Source organism: Vipera berus (genome assembly GCF_964194415.1).
Source record: "Vipera berus genome assembly, chromosome: 1".
In the NCBI taxonomy this organism is placed as follows: Eukaryota; Metazoa; Chordata; class Lepidosauria; order Squamata; family Viperidae; genus Vipera; species Vipera berus.
Window position 1 is genome coordinate 179,819,796 of NC_138202.1, and position 14,819 is coordinate 179,834,614.

Genomic DNA, 14,819 nt, shown 5'->3' on the forward strand with positions numbered 1-14,819 from the left:
TCTACGGACTGTCTCTCAAGCTACTGTGAACTGGATTCCCACTTCAACAGGAACAATAGCGAGGAATGACTTGATTAACATGCATATCCAGCACACACTTTGGAGCAGCAGTTGCTGGCACAAGCTGGCCAGATCACAGCTCCCTGACCACTGCCTTCCCTCAGACATCTATCTCCTCTTCCACCTCACCTGCCTTATGCACCAAAGCTACACAATAATACCTTTTCACAGAGTGCTTTCTCTCCAGCTTCTAAAAGGGAAACAAAATTTCTCTTTACTTTCACCAAACAAGGAAATTCAATTGAGGCAGAGCAAATCAAAGCCCTTCAAAGTAAATAGGAGATAATCACATTAAATTGCCCACATCTGGGGTAGCTTTTCCTTTTTTCTTTGAAATGTAATTTCTAGGGAAACAAGTCCTAAAGGAGGAAACATCAGAGAAAAGAGCAGGATAAGATATTTTCTCTCTACAGATTATATCCCTTTTCTTTATTATGTCTCATTACAATCTTTGTAATGTATGTTATATATCAGAAATGCTCACTGAGAGCAGCTAACGTTTCTCTTTCTTTGTATTCTAACAACCTCTCCAGGTAATAGAAGCAGAGATCATACTGTAAGTAAAACTTGGGTTCCATTTCTCATGGTCCACAATCTTTTGGTAGTGTTATTGTCTGCATATGATAGTGGAATTACTTTATTAAATCACTCCAAAGGTCCATCTAATTTAGCAAACTATGTACAGTTCTTTCCAAAATGAAGAAGCAAGAAAGCAGTAATACTTCCTCATTCTTTACCCACCTGAGCATCACATATTTAGAGGTACAACGTCTCTAAACACGGAGGTTTTACTTAGGTTTTAGGACCAAATGGCATTTAATTAAATAAATCAAAGGCATTTATTTCTCCAGAATCCTTGAACATATCCGTAAGTAGCCAAAGATATTGGCTAACTTGGGTGTTAGGCAAATAAACAATTGAGAAGACCTTTAAATAAAGGACCCTCCCGTCTATAATTTAAAGGAAATTATGTGTCATATAGGAGAAATTAGGACATAGACATCAAACATCACATCTAGAATGAGCATGCATTGGCAGCATTTTTTTCTTAATATATTAGTGAACCATCTGAGAGGTTTCTTGACTCATTACTCTCTTGGTTTAATACTGCTGAGTTTTTACTACCAGGAATTTGCTATAATAGCAAGAATTTCCAAACAGCAACAAGACAGAAAGTTTGGAAGGAAGCACAAAGCAAACTGATCTTCCCAGAATGTTAACTATTTGGCCACTTGGAAGAAATTGAGAATGAAAATAACAAAAAACAAAAAACAATCCAAATATTTCCATTTTGCTTTTAGACGCTTTGCAGAGTGAGATGGGCAGCATATAAATTTAATAAATAAAATCAATCAATGAAAATAATTTTCATGTCACAAAATATATACATTCACTAAGATTCTCTACAGAATCTGCAGTTTTATTGGATTGAGTATGAAAGCTTTGCACAATTATCCTTACCTACTATAATTTATAATGTAAGATTCTGACAAGGACTCTTCCTTTCTCAGCATATTCTTCAACGTTTATTCATATCCCTTGCTTCTTTCATTTAAAGAATACACAGTGAAGTAGAGTGGAACTGGAAACTGAATCCAGAAATCGGTGCTGCAAACTCCTCAACAAGGAGTGCCCAACCGTGGCAACTTTTAAGACTTGTGGACTTTTAACTCCCAGAATTGGGATCTGTGGACTTCAACTTCCTGATTTCCCCAACCAGCCATGCTTGTAGAATTCCCCATGCTGGCTGGAGAATTCTGGGAGCTGGAGAGTTGGAGACAAATATTAACACTTACCAGTATTCCCTTGAGTATCTTTTCCCATTTTGAATCCAGTTGGTGTAAATGAATGTTTAGAGCACTGGCTCGCCTGATTAGACAGCTGTTGCGGAGAGGCATTATTAAAGATGATGCCCCAATTTATGTGACTAATATCAGAATGTGACCGGTTATGGCCTGGCTTGAAAGAGGAAGTTTCCTCATTTTGGACTATAACATCATTCACAGAACGGGGGCGATTCTTCCTCTTCTGGCAGATGTTAAAGATATTAAGAGCTGAAGTGTCTCCCTGTTCAACCCAGGAGAGATTGTCAGGCACCATTCCCCTTTGCACTCTAAACTGTTCTTTGGCAGGAAATGCAGCCTCTACTTTGGTTTCTGAAACTCCATTTTTGCAGTGTGCCCAAACAAGGTTATTCTTCCCTAAAGAAGTAATGTTCCTTAAATCTCCACAGGCTGTGATTTTATTAAATGCGTCACATCCAACCAGTTCAGGAATCTCCTGAATGCCATAAACTTCCAGTGGCTGTACATTTTCCAGCTTAGCATCAAAGGTACTGAAGAAGTCTTCGGTCACTTCCAAGGCTGGACTGATGTCATCAACTTCTAAGGCCTCCATTTTGTTTGTGGTCAAGAGACCTATATCTTTGGGAGTATTTTAATAAAACAAAAGACAAAGAGGTATCTCTGGAAAGATTCTTGCAGGTATTTCTCTATCCTGCTGGGGACAGAATCAATATAGTTTTCATTGCCATGGGCATTTCACTTCAGGAGCTTGAAACAACTTTCATTTGTAAATGTTGTCATGTATAATAGTTGCTGTCAGCTTTTTCTTCCTGAATGAAGAAGTACTGGTGGTTCAGCAAGAATTCTTTACAGAAACTGGATTTTCCTGTAAAACATGATAAAATATTCTGAAGTAACATTAGCTACAATAGATTCTCATGTACTACCAGAAAACACCTATAAACAGTAGAAAGTTAAGGGCATAACTTAAGTGTAATTACTGAAATCTCCTTTTGGCCCACTTATCTCAGGCTCTACTCAGCCATCTTGAACAACCCTAGAAGATTCTCCCATAGGTTTAGCACACTAAAATCTTTACCTGAGGCCCTCTGAGGATTGCATCTTTGAGAGTTACTTGGCTAGCAACTGGATAGAGGGTGGTGACTATGGTGACACTTCCATGTATTTATACACACAAAAATTTGTAAATTGTTTTCATGTGACTCAAGGTGATTACAAAAATGCAATATATAGACAACACCTCTCTGGTGTTTTCAACCCTTTTTAGGCACTACACAGAAATTTTTAAATAAATGTTATTCCTGATGATTGGCTTTCTGAACAGAGTTCTTCTACATCCATACCTACATAAGATAATTACTGTTTGTTGAGTTTAATTATATCAATAGAATTTAAATATTAATTTAATGCTAATTGTGCTTATTGCATGCTATCTTATATTGTACATTGTAAGTTTATATTTAAAATATGGAAGAGTAACTATCTAAGTCCCGTATTTCAAAAGTGCATCTGGGAAGTCAGGAGGGGTAACACACATGACCCTTGATTTTGTTCACTGTCTCCTCCGCAGCCTCTCTGCCACACAAGATCATGGCGCCCAGAAGCCTCCAGTCTCTACGCAAACTGTTTGCAAGCTGACAGGAGGAGTTGGGTCAGCAAAATCACTGCCTCAAAGCATCTGGCCAGCTTGCAAATGCTTTTTGCACTGCGAGTGAAAGGTTCTGGGTGCTGTGTTCTCACGGGACTTCAGGCTGCAAGATCATGGCACCCAGAAGCTTTCAGTCTTGGTGACCAAAGTGTTTGCAAACTGGCCGGATGCTTTGAGGCAGCGATTTTGCTGAACCAATGCCTCCTGTCAGCTTGCAAACATTTTGCCCGGAGACTGGAAGCTTCTGGGCACTGTGATCTTGAGGCCTGAAGTCCCACAAGATCACAGCACCAAGAACCTTTCACCTGTGATGCAAAAAGCATTTGCAATCTGGCCAGACATTGGGAGTGACACAATCGGCTTGCAAATGCTTTTCGTGCCAGGAGTGAAATGTTCTGGGGACCGTGATCTCACGGGACTTCAGGCACACATCAGAATTGGTGCCTGAAGTTGCGCAAGATTGCGGCCCTCAGAACCTTTCACTCTCAGCATGAAAAGCATTTACAAGCTGACTCTCCCTTCCCTCAAAGGCAAAGAAACCATGGCAGAGAGGTAAGTGAGTCTGGCGCGGGAGGATGGGAGGGGGAAACAGTTGTGGGGAGCTGGGGGGGGGAATAGTATGAATATTGCAGAGCCTCTGCGGTCCATTGTAAGGGCGAACAACTGCCATGGTGCTGCAACATTAGTTAATTTTGGGACTTGTTTGTAAACACTAGGGAGCATTTATCACATAACTTCAAATGGCCGCTAAGTGAACTGACATAACTCGGGGATTACCTATATCTGCCTGAAAATGTTTGAATTATTTGTACAGTTACTAGAAAATAAATTATGCAGGAATGTACCAGATTGTAAAACACAGCATCCTGTTAGCACAGCAGTTGGAAGAATGTTAGTGCATATTTAGTCACTTATTTATTTATTTATTATTTTATTTATTTATTAGTTTTTATAAACCGCCCTTCTCCCGAGGGACTCGGGGCGGTGTACAGAGGAAGGAATGTATACAGATTGAACAATAAAAATAATAAGAAACACTAATGAAAACAAACTGGGACCCCAATTAACGCTATCATGCCAGGCCGGACTGCTGAAACAGGAAAGTTTTTAAGTCGCGACGGAAGGTACGGAGGTCAGGGGCCATCCGGATTTCGGTTGGTAAGCTGTTCCAGAGGGCTGGCGCACCCACTGAGAATGCCCTCCCCCTGGGGGCCACCAGCCGACATTCCTTGAGCGGTGGCACCCTGAGGAGGCCCTCTCTGTGGGAGCGCACAGGACGGTGGGGTGCTGACATTGGCAGAAGGTGCTCCCGTAGGTAGTCCGGACCCATGCCATGTAGGGCTTTGTATGTCATTGTTAGCACCTTGAACTTCACACGGAAGGCAACCGGAAGCCAGTGCAGCGCATGGAGGAGAGGTGTGATATGGGAGTATCGGGAGGCTCCCAAGAGTGTCCGTGCCGCCGCACTTTGCACCAGTTGAAGCTTCCGAGTGGATCTCAAGGGCAGCCCCATGTAGAGAGCGTTACAATAGTCTAGGCGAGAGGTCACAAGGGCATGGGTGACTGTACGTAAGGAATCCAGGTCCAGATAAGGCCGTAGTTGGCGAACTAGTCGAACCCGGGAGAAGGCCCCCTTGGTCACAGCTCCTATGTGGTCTTCCAGGGAGAGCTGCGAGTCTAGGAGGACACCCAGGTTGCGGGCCCTATCAACAGGGGGAAGTAACTTGTCCCCAATGTTAAACTTATGCATAATAATAATATAATTTATAACTAAGTTATTATATATAACTAAGTTATCACTAAAGGGAAATATTAAGTTAAAAATTCTATATAAAGAAGGAGAACTGATAAGACGATGTTTCCACCACTACGCTTTTTGGTCCCTAAAATAATACTTCAGGGATCTTAAAGAATGCCTAGGCCTCTCCTATATGAAAACAGAACAATATTTTTCCCATATTTAATTTTTAGATTCCCCCCCCCTTAAATTTCTTATTATTTCCAAAACAATTACCACACTGTATACTCCTTTTGCTAGTCCTTTACTAGTTACTTATTTATTAACATTTTACATGTCCCCATACTGATTTCTATGTGTTTTATTTGTATAGTAGTGTTATCTAATGTGTACACAATGTGCACTTCTCATTTCTGCTATTCAGTGTCTTCTTAGGAAACGAGTGAGATTTTGAAATAAAGTATAAGTGTACCATATTTCTTTTTCATCATTTTGGTTGGATGCATATCTTTTTCACTATAATTTAAACAAGCAATTTATCAAGTTAAATACTGCATATTTTAATATATTCCAAAAATGTATTGAAATGATCAACTGGCTGGTATCCTTACAGTTGTTTCTCATACATATCACAGAATTAGATCCACTGAATTTATAATAACTTATTCCAAGGATAATTTGTAGAATTTCAGACTTAGTGGTATCTTCTGTATTGGGCTGATATTATCTCATTACAAAATTCTGTTACTTTTATGTTAAACCATTAACGCTGATTGAAAGCTATCAGTTAAAACACATAGTTCAGTTGCCATCTGTAAGGCTGAGATGAGAAGATATGATTCATAATCATTACACACTAGCAAAATTATTTCCACTAACCAACTATCATACAATAAAGGGTAATGTTCCCTTTGTGTTTTCTCCCCAGAAAAGTATAAATTAAAATACAGAAATGCTTACTTATGTTCTGCTAACAAAATGTTTTTCATCACAACAGTGGAAATGAGAGGGACTCTTTTGTTTCCTTGATACAAATCTGTATTCTTTTGTGCAGTCTTGGTTAATGGAAGACTAGCCATTTTCTCTGCAGGACAACAGATTATCTATTCTATATCGTGATGTTCCAAATGCAATGCTGCTGGTTTTATTTCCCTGTAAGAATAATAATAATAATACCTGCTCTCTTATAACACAAAAAGAAATCCATTTTCTATGTATCTGGTAAGGATAGGTTTACATTTCTCTGAACTGAAAAGTTGAATATAACCTATTTATTTTGTTCCATTTTCTTAGGAGAGAAAACTGAGAATCAAGACTTCCAATGCTTAAAAACAAACATCCAATCCAACTATTTATTTTTATTCGTCACAGGTTCCAGTTTCTGCTCAGTTAACTGTCCAGTCCCTCCCCCCTCGCCACCAATTTTCAATTTCTTATGACTTACTATTTTTGTCAATCACTGCTGGCTCACAGATGAAACTGGTAAGACACACTTTCCAAACTCCAATCCCAGCAACCAAAGCTAGAGTTCTGGCATTTATCTAAAATAGATCCAACCAATAAACATGGCAGCCCAGACATTAATCTTGCAAAGAAACCTGATCTTATTTAAACTAATGAAGAACCATCCAAGCAAAAAGAATTGATGTGCTGTATGTCTTTCATCATTTTTCACATGAATTTCTCTTACAAAGAAATAATAATGTAGCAGCATTTAAGCATTTCTAACAGAAGTTCTTGGTCAAGCTGTTCTCAATATCAATACCACATCTTCCCATGATCCACTGTATCTTTATTTAGCAAAGCAACAAATCTTGTTGGCAGGAACTCCATGTGATTAACAGCCTTCACAACTTCCTGCTTGTTTCCCACTAATTTCCAGTATGCAACTAATCCAATGACATAGAATTATATAAAGTAGTAGCAATTTAACATACAGGTGGGTATGCCAGGCAAGATATCAACTCACTAAGGAAACTGTGCTGTAGTGATCTTTTTGGAACAATTTAGTTTATCAAATAGATTGATCCAGACAGCCTATTAAAAGCAAGGGAACTGACTAAAACACGAATAACAGCAAGCCACGATTTGTGTATTCCTCCAACTGGTCAGGATCAAGGCTAGGCAATCACATTGCTATTGATGTTGTACAATGTTTTCAATCTGCTGCAATGCTAGTATACAAAGTACCAATCCAATGCCAAATTTCTGGGGCTGCACCATTACTACTGTATATGAAATAAGGGTTTCATGAAGTCCATTTGCTTCCATTTCAATGTCCACTATGGGCTCCGTACCTGCTGCATTCAACAGAGTATAAGTTTCTACGAATAGATTCTTATGAATCTGCATGCATAAGTGCAATGTTGCCCTTTGACAATCTTAGATGTTTAGTGCATCATTAGGGATTATATTTAATATAATTTGAAAAAAGTACTGCAATAGAAACAAAGTCAAACCAATGAAAATTAGGGTGAAGGCAAAATTTATTAAATGTGGGAACTGTCACTCCTCTTGTAAGGAAATTCATGACATTAAAAATATATTTCTAATCCATGGGAAGATGTCCCAGAAAACAAGCCTACTAAGCGATCAATGAAATATCTATGCTAAGAACCAGTTAATTTATGGAAGTTTGGCCATTAATCAGGTGAGAGCTGGTTTGATGGTAGATTTAAATAAAAAGGGTCAACAGCGCAAATGAGTTATTAGGGACAGATCTACAAAAAGCCCTCTTTTACAACCCTGTAATGCCTTAATTTGGGGTAGAGTTGGGGTGACTGAATGGAGCTGAGCATTTACTTGCTGCTACAGGAAATATGGAAAAAGCATAGAAACAGAAAAAGGCAATTCCAAAGGAAAAAAAGCTGAACTCAATGTTGGCATCAGGAGGCCAATGAGAAGCACAAGTAGTCTGGGAACAAAGAACTTCATGGCAGCAGCCCAGTCAAGAAGCTTTTCTATGGATCTGCAATATTGCTCCTCTGAGGAACTAAGCTTATTTTGCCAAAAAGTCTGTATGAATCACTCATATTGTGATTAAGTTAGAAGGAAATAATTTGGTTTTTGAAGAGGAATTTAATAATTTCACAGAGCATGAAGACGATTTTGACACATACTCTAGGAAGAGGATTTTGACACATACTCTAAGCAGGAGTCTGCACTATTATAAAAGGGCAGGCAAGGCCACCCTGCGTTCATTGTCAGGCAAATGCATATTTTTTTTTAAAATTCCATTTATATCCCACCCTTCTCCGAAGACTCAGGGCGGCTTACAAGCTTAGCAATTTTAGTTTTAATATGTTATCAAGATGACTGAGGCATGGCTTGTGATCACACACATAGGGAGATAGCCTCCTTTGAACTGCCCCCTTTCTGTTACAGGGGAATTTTTTTATCTTTTTAGACTTTGAAAAAAGACATAGGATTTCTGTTCCCTCTCCAACAGCTTTAGAAATAACTAATTGCAATCTTCAGGGAACTATAAGGAGGAGTCCAGGAAGAATTGAGACAGAGAGAATTTATTTAGATCTGAAGTGATTTAAAAATTTTAACTAGACATTTGTGCAACTTTTTAAAAATTCTGTGTTTAAAATCTAATCGCTTGTAGCATTCATATTCCCCATATAAGTGTTTTATGGAACTCTGAACTTAAGAGCAGAGTTGCCTCTTAAGAGTAGATCAGCATTATCTTGTGGTTTACCCAAAGCTTTATGCACCCTACAATCTGAACAATTCCATCTTTTTACTTCCTTTGCTTACTCAATGTTTGCTTGTTATTAAAGTCAAATATATATCCATATTCTTTGTTCCTTTTTAAAAAAATAATTATCTATTTTGTGTGAGATTGCCAATGTTCCAAAATGAAGATAAGAGTGGGTGGGAAGAAGGGATGCCCTTCAGTGCTACAGGCACGGCAGATGACGTAGACTTCAATTATTCTCTTTTTTTTAGAATGCCAGAAAATAACACGGGCTAGGAGCAGGCATGGTCTCTACAGTGTTCATATCATAAACTAAGAGAACATACACAAATAAAACATTATTTAATATCGTGAATATGTGTACAGTACTTGGCCCACTTTCCTAAATGTTTAGGGTAGCTTACAGAAACAGAGTTAAAAACTAGAAATATATCAACACTAATCTAAAAAACAGTAGAATACTCTTATATCTGTGCACATGATTTTCTTTCATGGAAGAAAATCTGAAGCATTACTTACACTCAACAGAAATAAAACCAAGTTATATAATAATGGTAACAGATGCTCCCAGAGATGAAGTCATTAAGCCAGAGGAAGGATGAGACAGCTGTGTGCTATGTCAGGGCTTTTCAACCTTTTCACCCATTGTACCACTTTTAGAATATGGCAACATCTGAGTACCACCAGTCGCCTAGCAAGGTGTCAAAAACCTGATGACCAAAAAAAAAAAGGAAAAAAGTGATGAAGTACAGGTAGTCCTCGACTTACAGCAGTTCACTTAGTGACTGTTCGAACTTACAATGGCACTGAAAAAAGTGCCCCCCAAGCCACAGCTGAGCAAGACACCTGCCTGCCTGGCGCTGCTCTTCCTTGTCTGAGGTTTTCATTGTTGTGAGCATTTATGTTGAGGATTGGCAGTGGGGGTGGGGTGGGGGGGGTGTTTGGTTTTTATTCCCTCCGTGTGCTGGGTGGTTGCAGCAGGTTTTAGTCACTTCACATGACCCTGGGACACTGTGACCGTCATAAATATGAATCAGTTGCCAAGCATCTGAATGTAAATCACAAGACCCTGGAGATGCTGCAACATTCCAGCTGATCGGCACTTTTTCTGGGTTCAGAAGTGCCAGGATCAGCGCTGAGCTCCAGCTGGAGCCTGGCACTGATCCTGGCACTTCCACTGAGCCTTGACAGCCCCAAAGAAGCACTGATCCTGGCACTTTCGCTGAGCCCTGACAGCCCTGCAGCTCCAGCCATCTTTCGCTCAGGCTTGTGTGGTGCTGCCACCAGTTCAGCTCATTCCCCTCCCACGCTACCACTTTTCTAGGATGGTCGCGTACCACCTGCTAGGTGCCAATGTACCACAGGTGGTACCCATACCCCTGGTCGAAAAGCCCTGAGCTATGTCTCAGCTGATTCCAGTAGCTGAAACATGAAGAAAGGACAATAGCTGTAAAGTGAAAGATACAGAACTAACAGAACAAGTAATTATAAAAGTTGCTGAAATACTTTCTTTGGGCAGATGAAGACATGCCTCTGTATATTTTAAATACAATTAACTCTCACTAGCTGATTTCACTTGTTAAATTAGATCTTATTTAATCTAGTTTTATTGAATAAATTACAACAACTGTTTATAAATAATGCCAAGTTACAAACCACACAAAGTACAATGTTGGAGTTCGTACAACTTGCTATCCCAAACTTAACAAAATGGCTGAACAGCATGTGTGAATTCTGCCATTGTGTTTCATGCTGTTTAATCCTGATCTCCAGATAATTCAAAGTAATATAGATTCAACTAATAATTATTTCAGATTTTACAATCATGCACACAGTCATATAGAAAGATAATTTTCAAATCAACTTTAAAGCTAGACAGGCAAAACTGTAATAACTCTTTTTTGACAGAGTGGGCTACATGCAGATCAGGAAACAGTTAGGATATTTGTGTTCTCGCTTTTATTTACCTGGAATATTGCACTTCCTTCACTTCCTCCTATTGAACAGGACAACAGATTTCAGACCAGGTCTTACATAAATATATATTTACAAGGAAATATTGTAATAGTTACAAGTTTATAAAAATATTATACAATTTTGCTATCTAAATTTCTCTGCCCCAGCCCAAAGAAAGAGTTAATACTCATGATTACTTTAAACAGTACTGCTAAATATGGAACTGGTCTGTAAAGTATAAAGATCTGGGTTCAAATTTTGGCATTCTAACCAAGACCCTATTGGATGCTTCTGACCTAATCAGTACTTCCAGGGTTCGTCTATTTTATAAGGGACAGAGACATGTATTAAAACCTTGTCCATACCTTGGGCTATTTGGAGGAAGTATTGGCTGAAAATTGTGAAAGAAAACATAAAAGCAACAAAACCAGCTAGTATAAGGAACTTAACATCGAGTTTATGCAAATTATTCACTACACGTATTTCAACATTAAAGCAAATATTAGCTTTGTGCTTCTCACGTTATTGCCTTGATTCTTTTGTTAAACTGAGAGAACCGGTTGTTCACATATGTGAATCCCACCACTCCATATAATACCGATAATGAGACACAACGTTGGATCCTTCGGACACCCCAAAGGTTTTTATGTTCACATTCTCAGACATACATCTATTTCCAGAGCATATACACTTAGGCACAAGGCAGGAACTTATGAACAGAGGAACCTTTACCTGGCTCCTAAAAGGTCCGGGCTGCAAAATCTGGCATATTTCCTCCCCGGGTCTTATTTCTCGCCTTGGCTCAATGACAGGGAAGAGGCGCCGACGCATTATTCAGCGCTCTTTCGCTTGCTTGTTTACGCTCGCTCCCTGTGCTCCCCTTAAAGGGCTCCCCGCGGTAGCGAGGGAAACGGAAGCCAGGAAAGAAGGTTCCGGAGGCGCCCGCCCACTTTCCCTGCGGAAGCGGCGCAGGGAGGAACAACCTACCACGCAGCTCCCTGTGATTGATGGGTATCATCAGCTTGACGGAGTTTTCGCCGCGAACGCTGCGTATATCTCTCGTATTTTCAGACCTGGCAATGAAAAGGAGGGTTGCAAAAATTTGCAGGACCCTTAAGGGAGAGCAAATAGAGTGAAAACTGGTCCCTGCTGTTTGACGGTAGGGTCCGGAGTTGTGCGGCAATGGAGATCCTATAACGACAGTAACATGTAGACATGAGAGCAGGACAAGAAGCAATGGATGGAAACTAGTCAAGGAGAGAAGCAACCTAGAACTAAGGAGAAATTTCCTGACAGAACAATTAACGAGTGGAACAACCTGCCTCCAGAAGTGGTGAATGCTCCAACACTGGAAGTTTTTAAGAAGAGACTGGACAGCCATTTGTCTGAAATGGCATAGGGTTTCCTGCCTTAGCAGGGGGTTGGACTAGATGACCTCCAAGGTCCCTTCCAACTCATTATTATTATTATTATTATTATTGTTGTTATTATTATTATTATTATTATTATTATTATTATTATTATTATTATTATTATTATTATTATTATTATTATTATGAACATAACCACTAGTGTAATAGAAGAGAAATACGGGGTAGCGCTACTATCTCTGAACATTTGGGAGAGCAGAGCAGGGATGTTCATAGCGAATGGCAATTCTCCTTTGCCTGACCGAAAGGTGTGGCCTTAGCTAAAGGGCACAATTATTGTCTAGGTGTAATAAATGCCATACAAATCTTCGGGAAAACAGAATTTGAAGTTCTATACAGGTGCATGCTTTCTTGACAAGAGAGTTGTTTTGGAGCCATACCAGTAAGAGGAAATTTCTCTTGCAGTTGGGAGAGAAGAAATCCTAATACCAGAAGTGCCATTTTCATTCAGAGCACGGATGTTTATGTAAGACTTACACCTGCACACCCTAAGGTAGGAGTTCTGGTTCTTTTTCTTTCTGTTTTCCTTCCCTAGTGCCACAGTTCCACACTTTGACAGTTCAAAACATATATAAGAATCACTTCAACAAATAAAGCTTTCATCACTTTCTTCCATAATAGGGTTCAACTGATGATTTTGTGCCTTTCATGCAGCTGTTATGTTAATTGTGGTACAGAGGGGTGAGTGAGGGAAAGGGTTGTCCTCTTCAGTTGCTGATTGCCAACTGCAGTTTTTATAAATACTTATTTGAAACAGTTTTAAAATGTTAATGATTTCTCTGTCTCTGACCAATTAAGCCACAGTCTTCTACCCTTGGGATCTTGTCAGGGGAGCTTTAGTTTCCTTAGTTTTTTTCATCTGCATTACCAGATTCCAAAGCTGAAGCTGATTTTTCTCTGTCAGAAGTTCTGTTGTCTGGAAGATGTAAAACACAGATTGTCTAAAACTGGTTTCACATTTTGCATATTTTGCCTAATTACAATTTTATAAACCATAGTTGCTGGATTCATACAATATACAAAGCCACAATCTACTATAATATATAATAGATTATTAGAGCTTAATAATAAAAGCTTAATATAATAAAGCTTAATAATATATATCTATATATATCTCTATCTCTATATCTATCTATCTGTCTCTATCTATCTATCTATCTATCTATCATCTATCTATCTATCTATCTATCTATCATCTATCTATCTATCTATCTATCTATCTATCTATCTATCTATCTATCATCTATCTATAAATTGCCCAACTTCAAAGAGAGACTTTGGGCAGTGTACCATATAGCATCAATAATGAAACTATATAAAATTGAAATGTAAAGTTAAAATGTTAGAATTAAAATTAAAATTATAACAATTTTCAAGGCAAGAAAATGTTAAATTTTAACTGTGTTAAAATTACCTCCTTGAACATTTTCTTGCCTTGAAAATTTAACTGTGTTAAAATTAGTTGTCAAAGACATAGGGAAGGTTCTCATGGCACCAGGCAATCCCATGATTGCATGCTCCTTTAGGCTCCCATGCAAGGCTGCAGAGCCCTTCTTTTTAACCCCTTCTTGGAAGGCCAGGAGAGTTGGGGCCTGCCTCACCTCCAAGGGAAAGATATTCCATAGGGCAGGAACAATGGCAGAGAAGGCTCTCTTCCTAGACTCCACAAGCCAGAATTATTTGACTGATCGGGTCTGCAACATATCTTCCCTGCAACATCCTGTTTGGGTGACGCAGGCTGATGTGTAGACAAAGCCAATTCTGTAGGTAGCCTGGCCCCATGCCATGTAGGGATTCATAGGTCATAATCAACACTTTCAATTAGACCTGGAAGCAAACTGGCATTTAGTGCAGTTTGCGGAGCCGAAGTGCCTTCTTTGGGCACTCAGTGTAGTTCACATAGCCGCACTCTACACCAGCTGAAATTCTGGGTCCCTTTCAAGAATAGCTTAATGTAGAGTGCATTGCAATAGTCCAAATGGGAGATGACAGGGGCATGAGTGACCAAGTGGAGAGCCTCCCTTTATAAGAAAGGGTGTAACTGTGCACAACACAAAGTTGAGCAAAGGCCCTCCTAACCATGGTTGCCACCTGCACTTTCAACAGGAGAGATATCCTAGTTTGTCTGCGGTATGCAACTTCATCCACATATTCTCAGTGGTTTACAGACAATCCAATGGAGGAATTTTTTTTCTCCCAACAAAAATTGCAGAAATTGTTCTGTTCCAGCCTACTACCGGCCCTGCAGAAATGTCAGGGACAACCCCTTTTCAATAGTCAAAAGGCTGAAAGTAAGCCAGCCAACTGTATTTACACAAATGAAACAGATCCAAAACAGCAAAACAAATACTAACCATGACTAAATCAGAAGCTGTTCAAATGGTTGCCTTCAGTAACCAGCACCTCCCACACATTCCCCTTTTAAACACAGTTTCAAGGCGTGGCTTCTCTTTGCCTCCTCCCGAGTTGCCTCATTGCC

General features: G+C 39.3%; 2 protein-coding genes across 4 annotated transcripts in view; one reads left to right on the forward strand and one right to left on the reverse strand.

Annotated features, from left to right (window-relative positions):
* The window catches only part of PLEKHM3 (pleckstrin homology domain containing M3), a 71,718-nt gene extending 59,935 nt beyond the window's left edge, over positions 1 to 11,783 (reverse strand). For 2 of the 3 annotated variants that reach the window (XM_081313395.1, XM_081313397.1), the window contains exons 1-2: positions 11,643 to 11,783; positions 1,857 to 2,730 (exon numbers count right to left, since the gene is read on the reverse strand). In XM_081313395.1, coding sequence (XP_081169521.1) covers positions 1,857 to 2,457 — 601 coding nt within the window. In that variant the 5' untranslated portion in view covers positions 2,458 to 2,730; positions 11,643 to 11,783. Of the gene's footprint in view, positions 1 to 1,856; positions 2,731 to 5,723; positions 5,768 to 6,211; positions 6,404 to 6,695; positions 6,783 to 11,642 lie in introns of those variants that run through there. The other variant, XM_081313396.1, reaches the window with a different exon arrangement.
* A 320-nt stretch (positions 11,784 to 12,103) lies between these two features.
* The window catches only part of LOC308659264 (uncharacterized protein), a 44,631-nt gene continuing 41,915 nt past the window's right edge, over positions 12,104 to 14,819 (forward strand). Inside the window, exons 1-2 of the mRNA XM_081312762.1 lie at positions 12,104 to 12,243; positions 12,746 to 12,833. The gene's annotated coding sequence lies outside the window, so the exon portion shown is untranslated. The remainder of the gene's footprint in view (positions 12,244 to 12,745; positions 12,834 to 14,819) is intronic.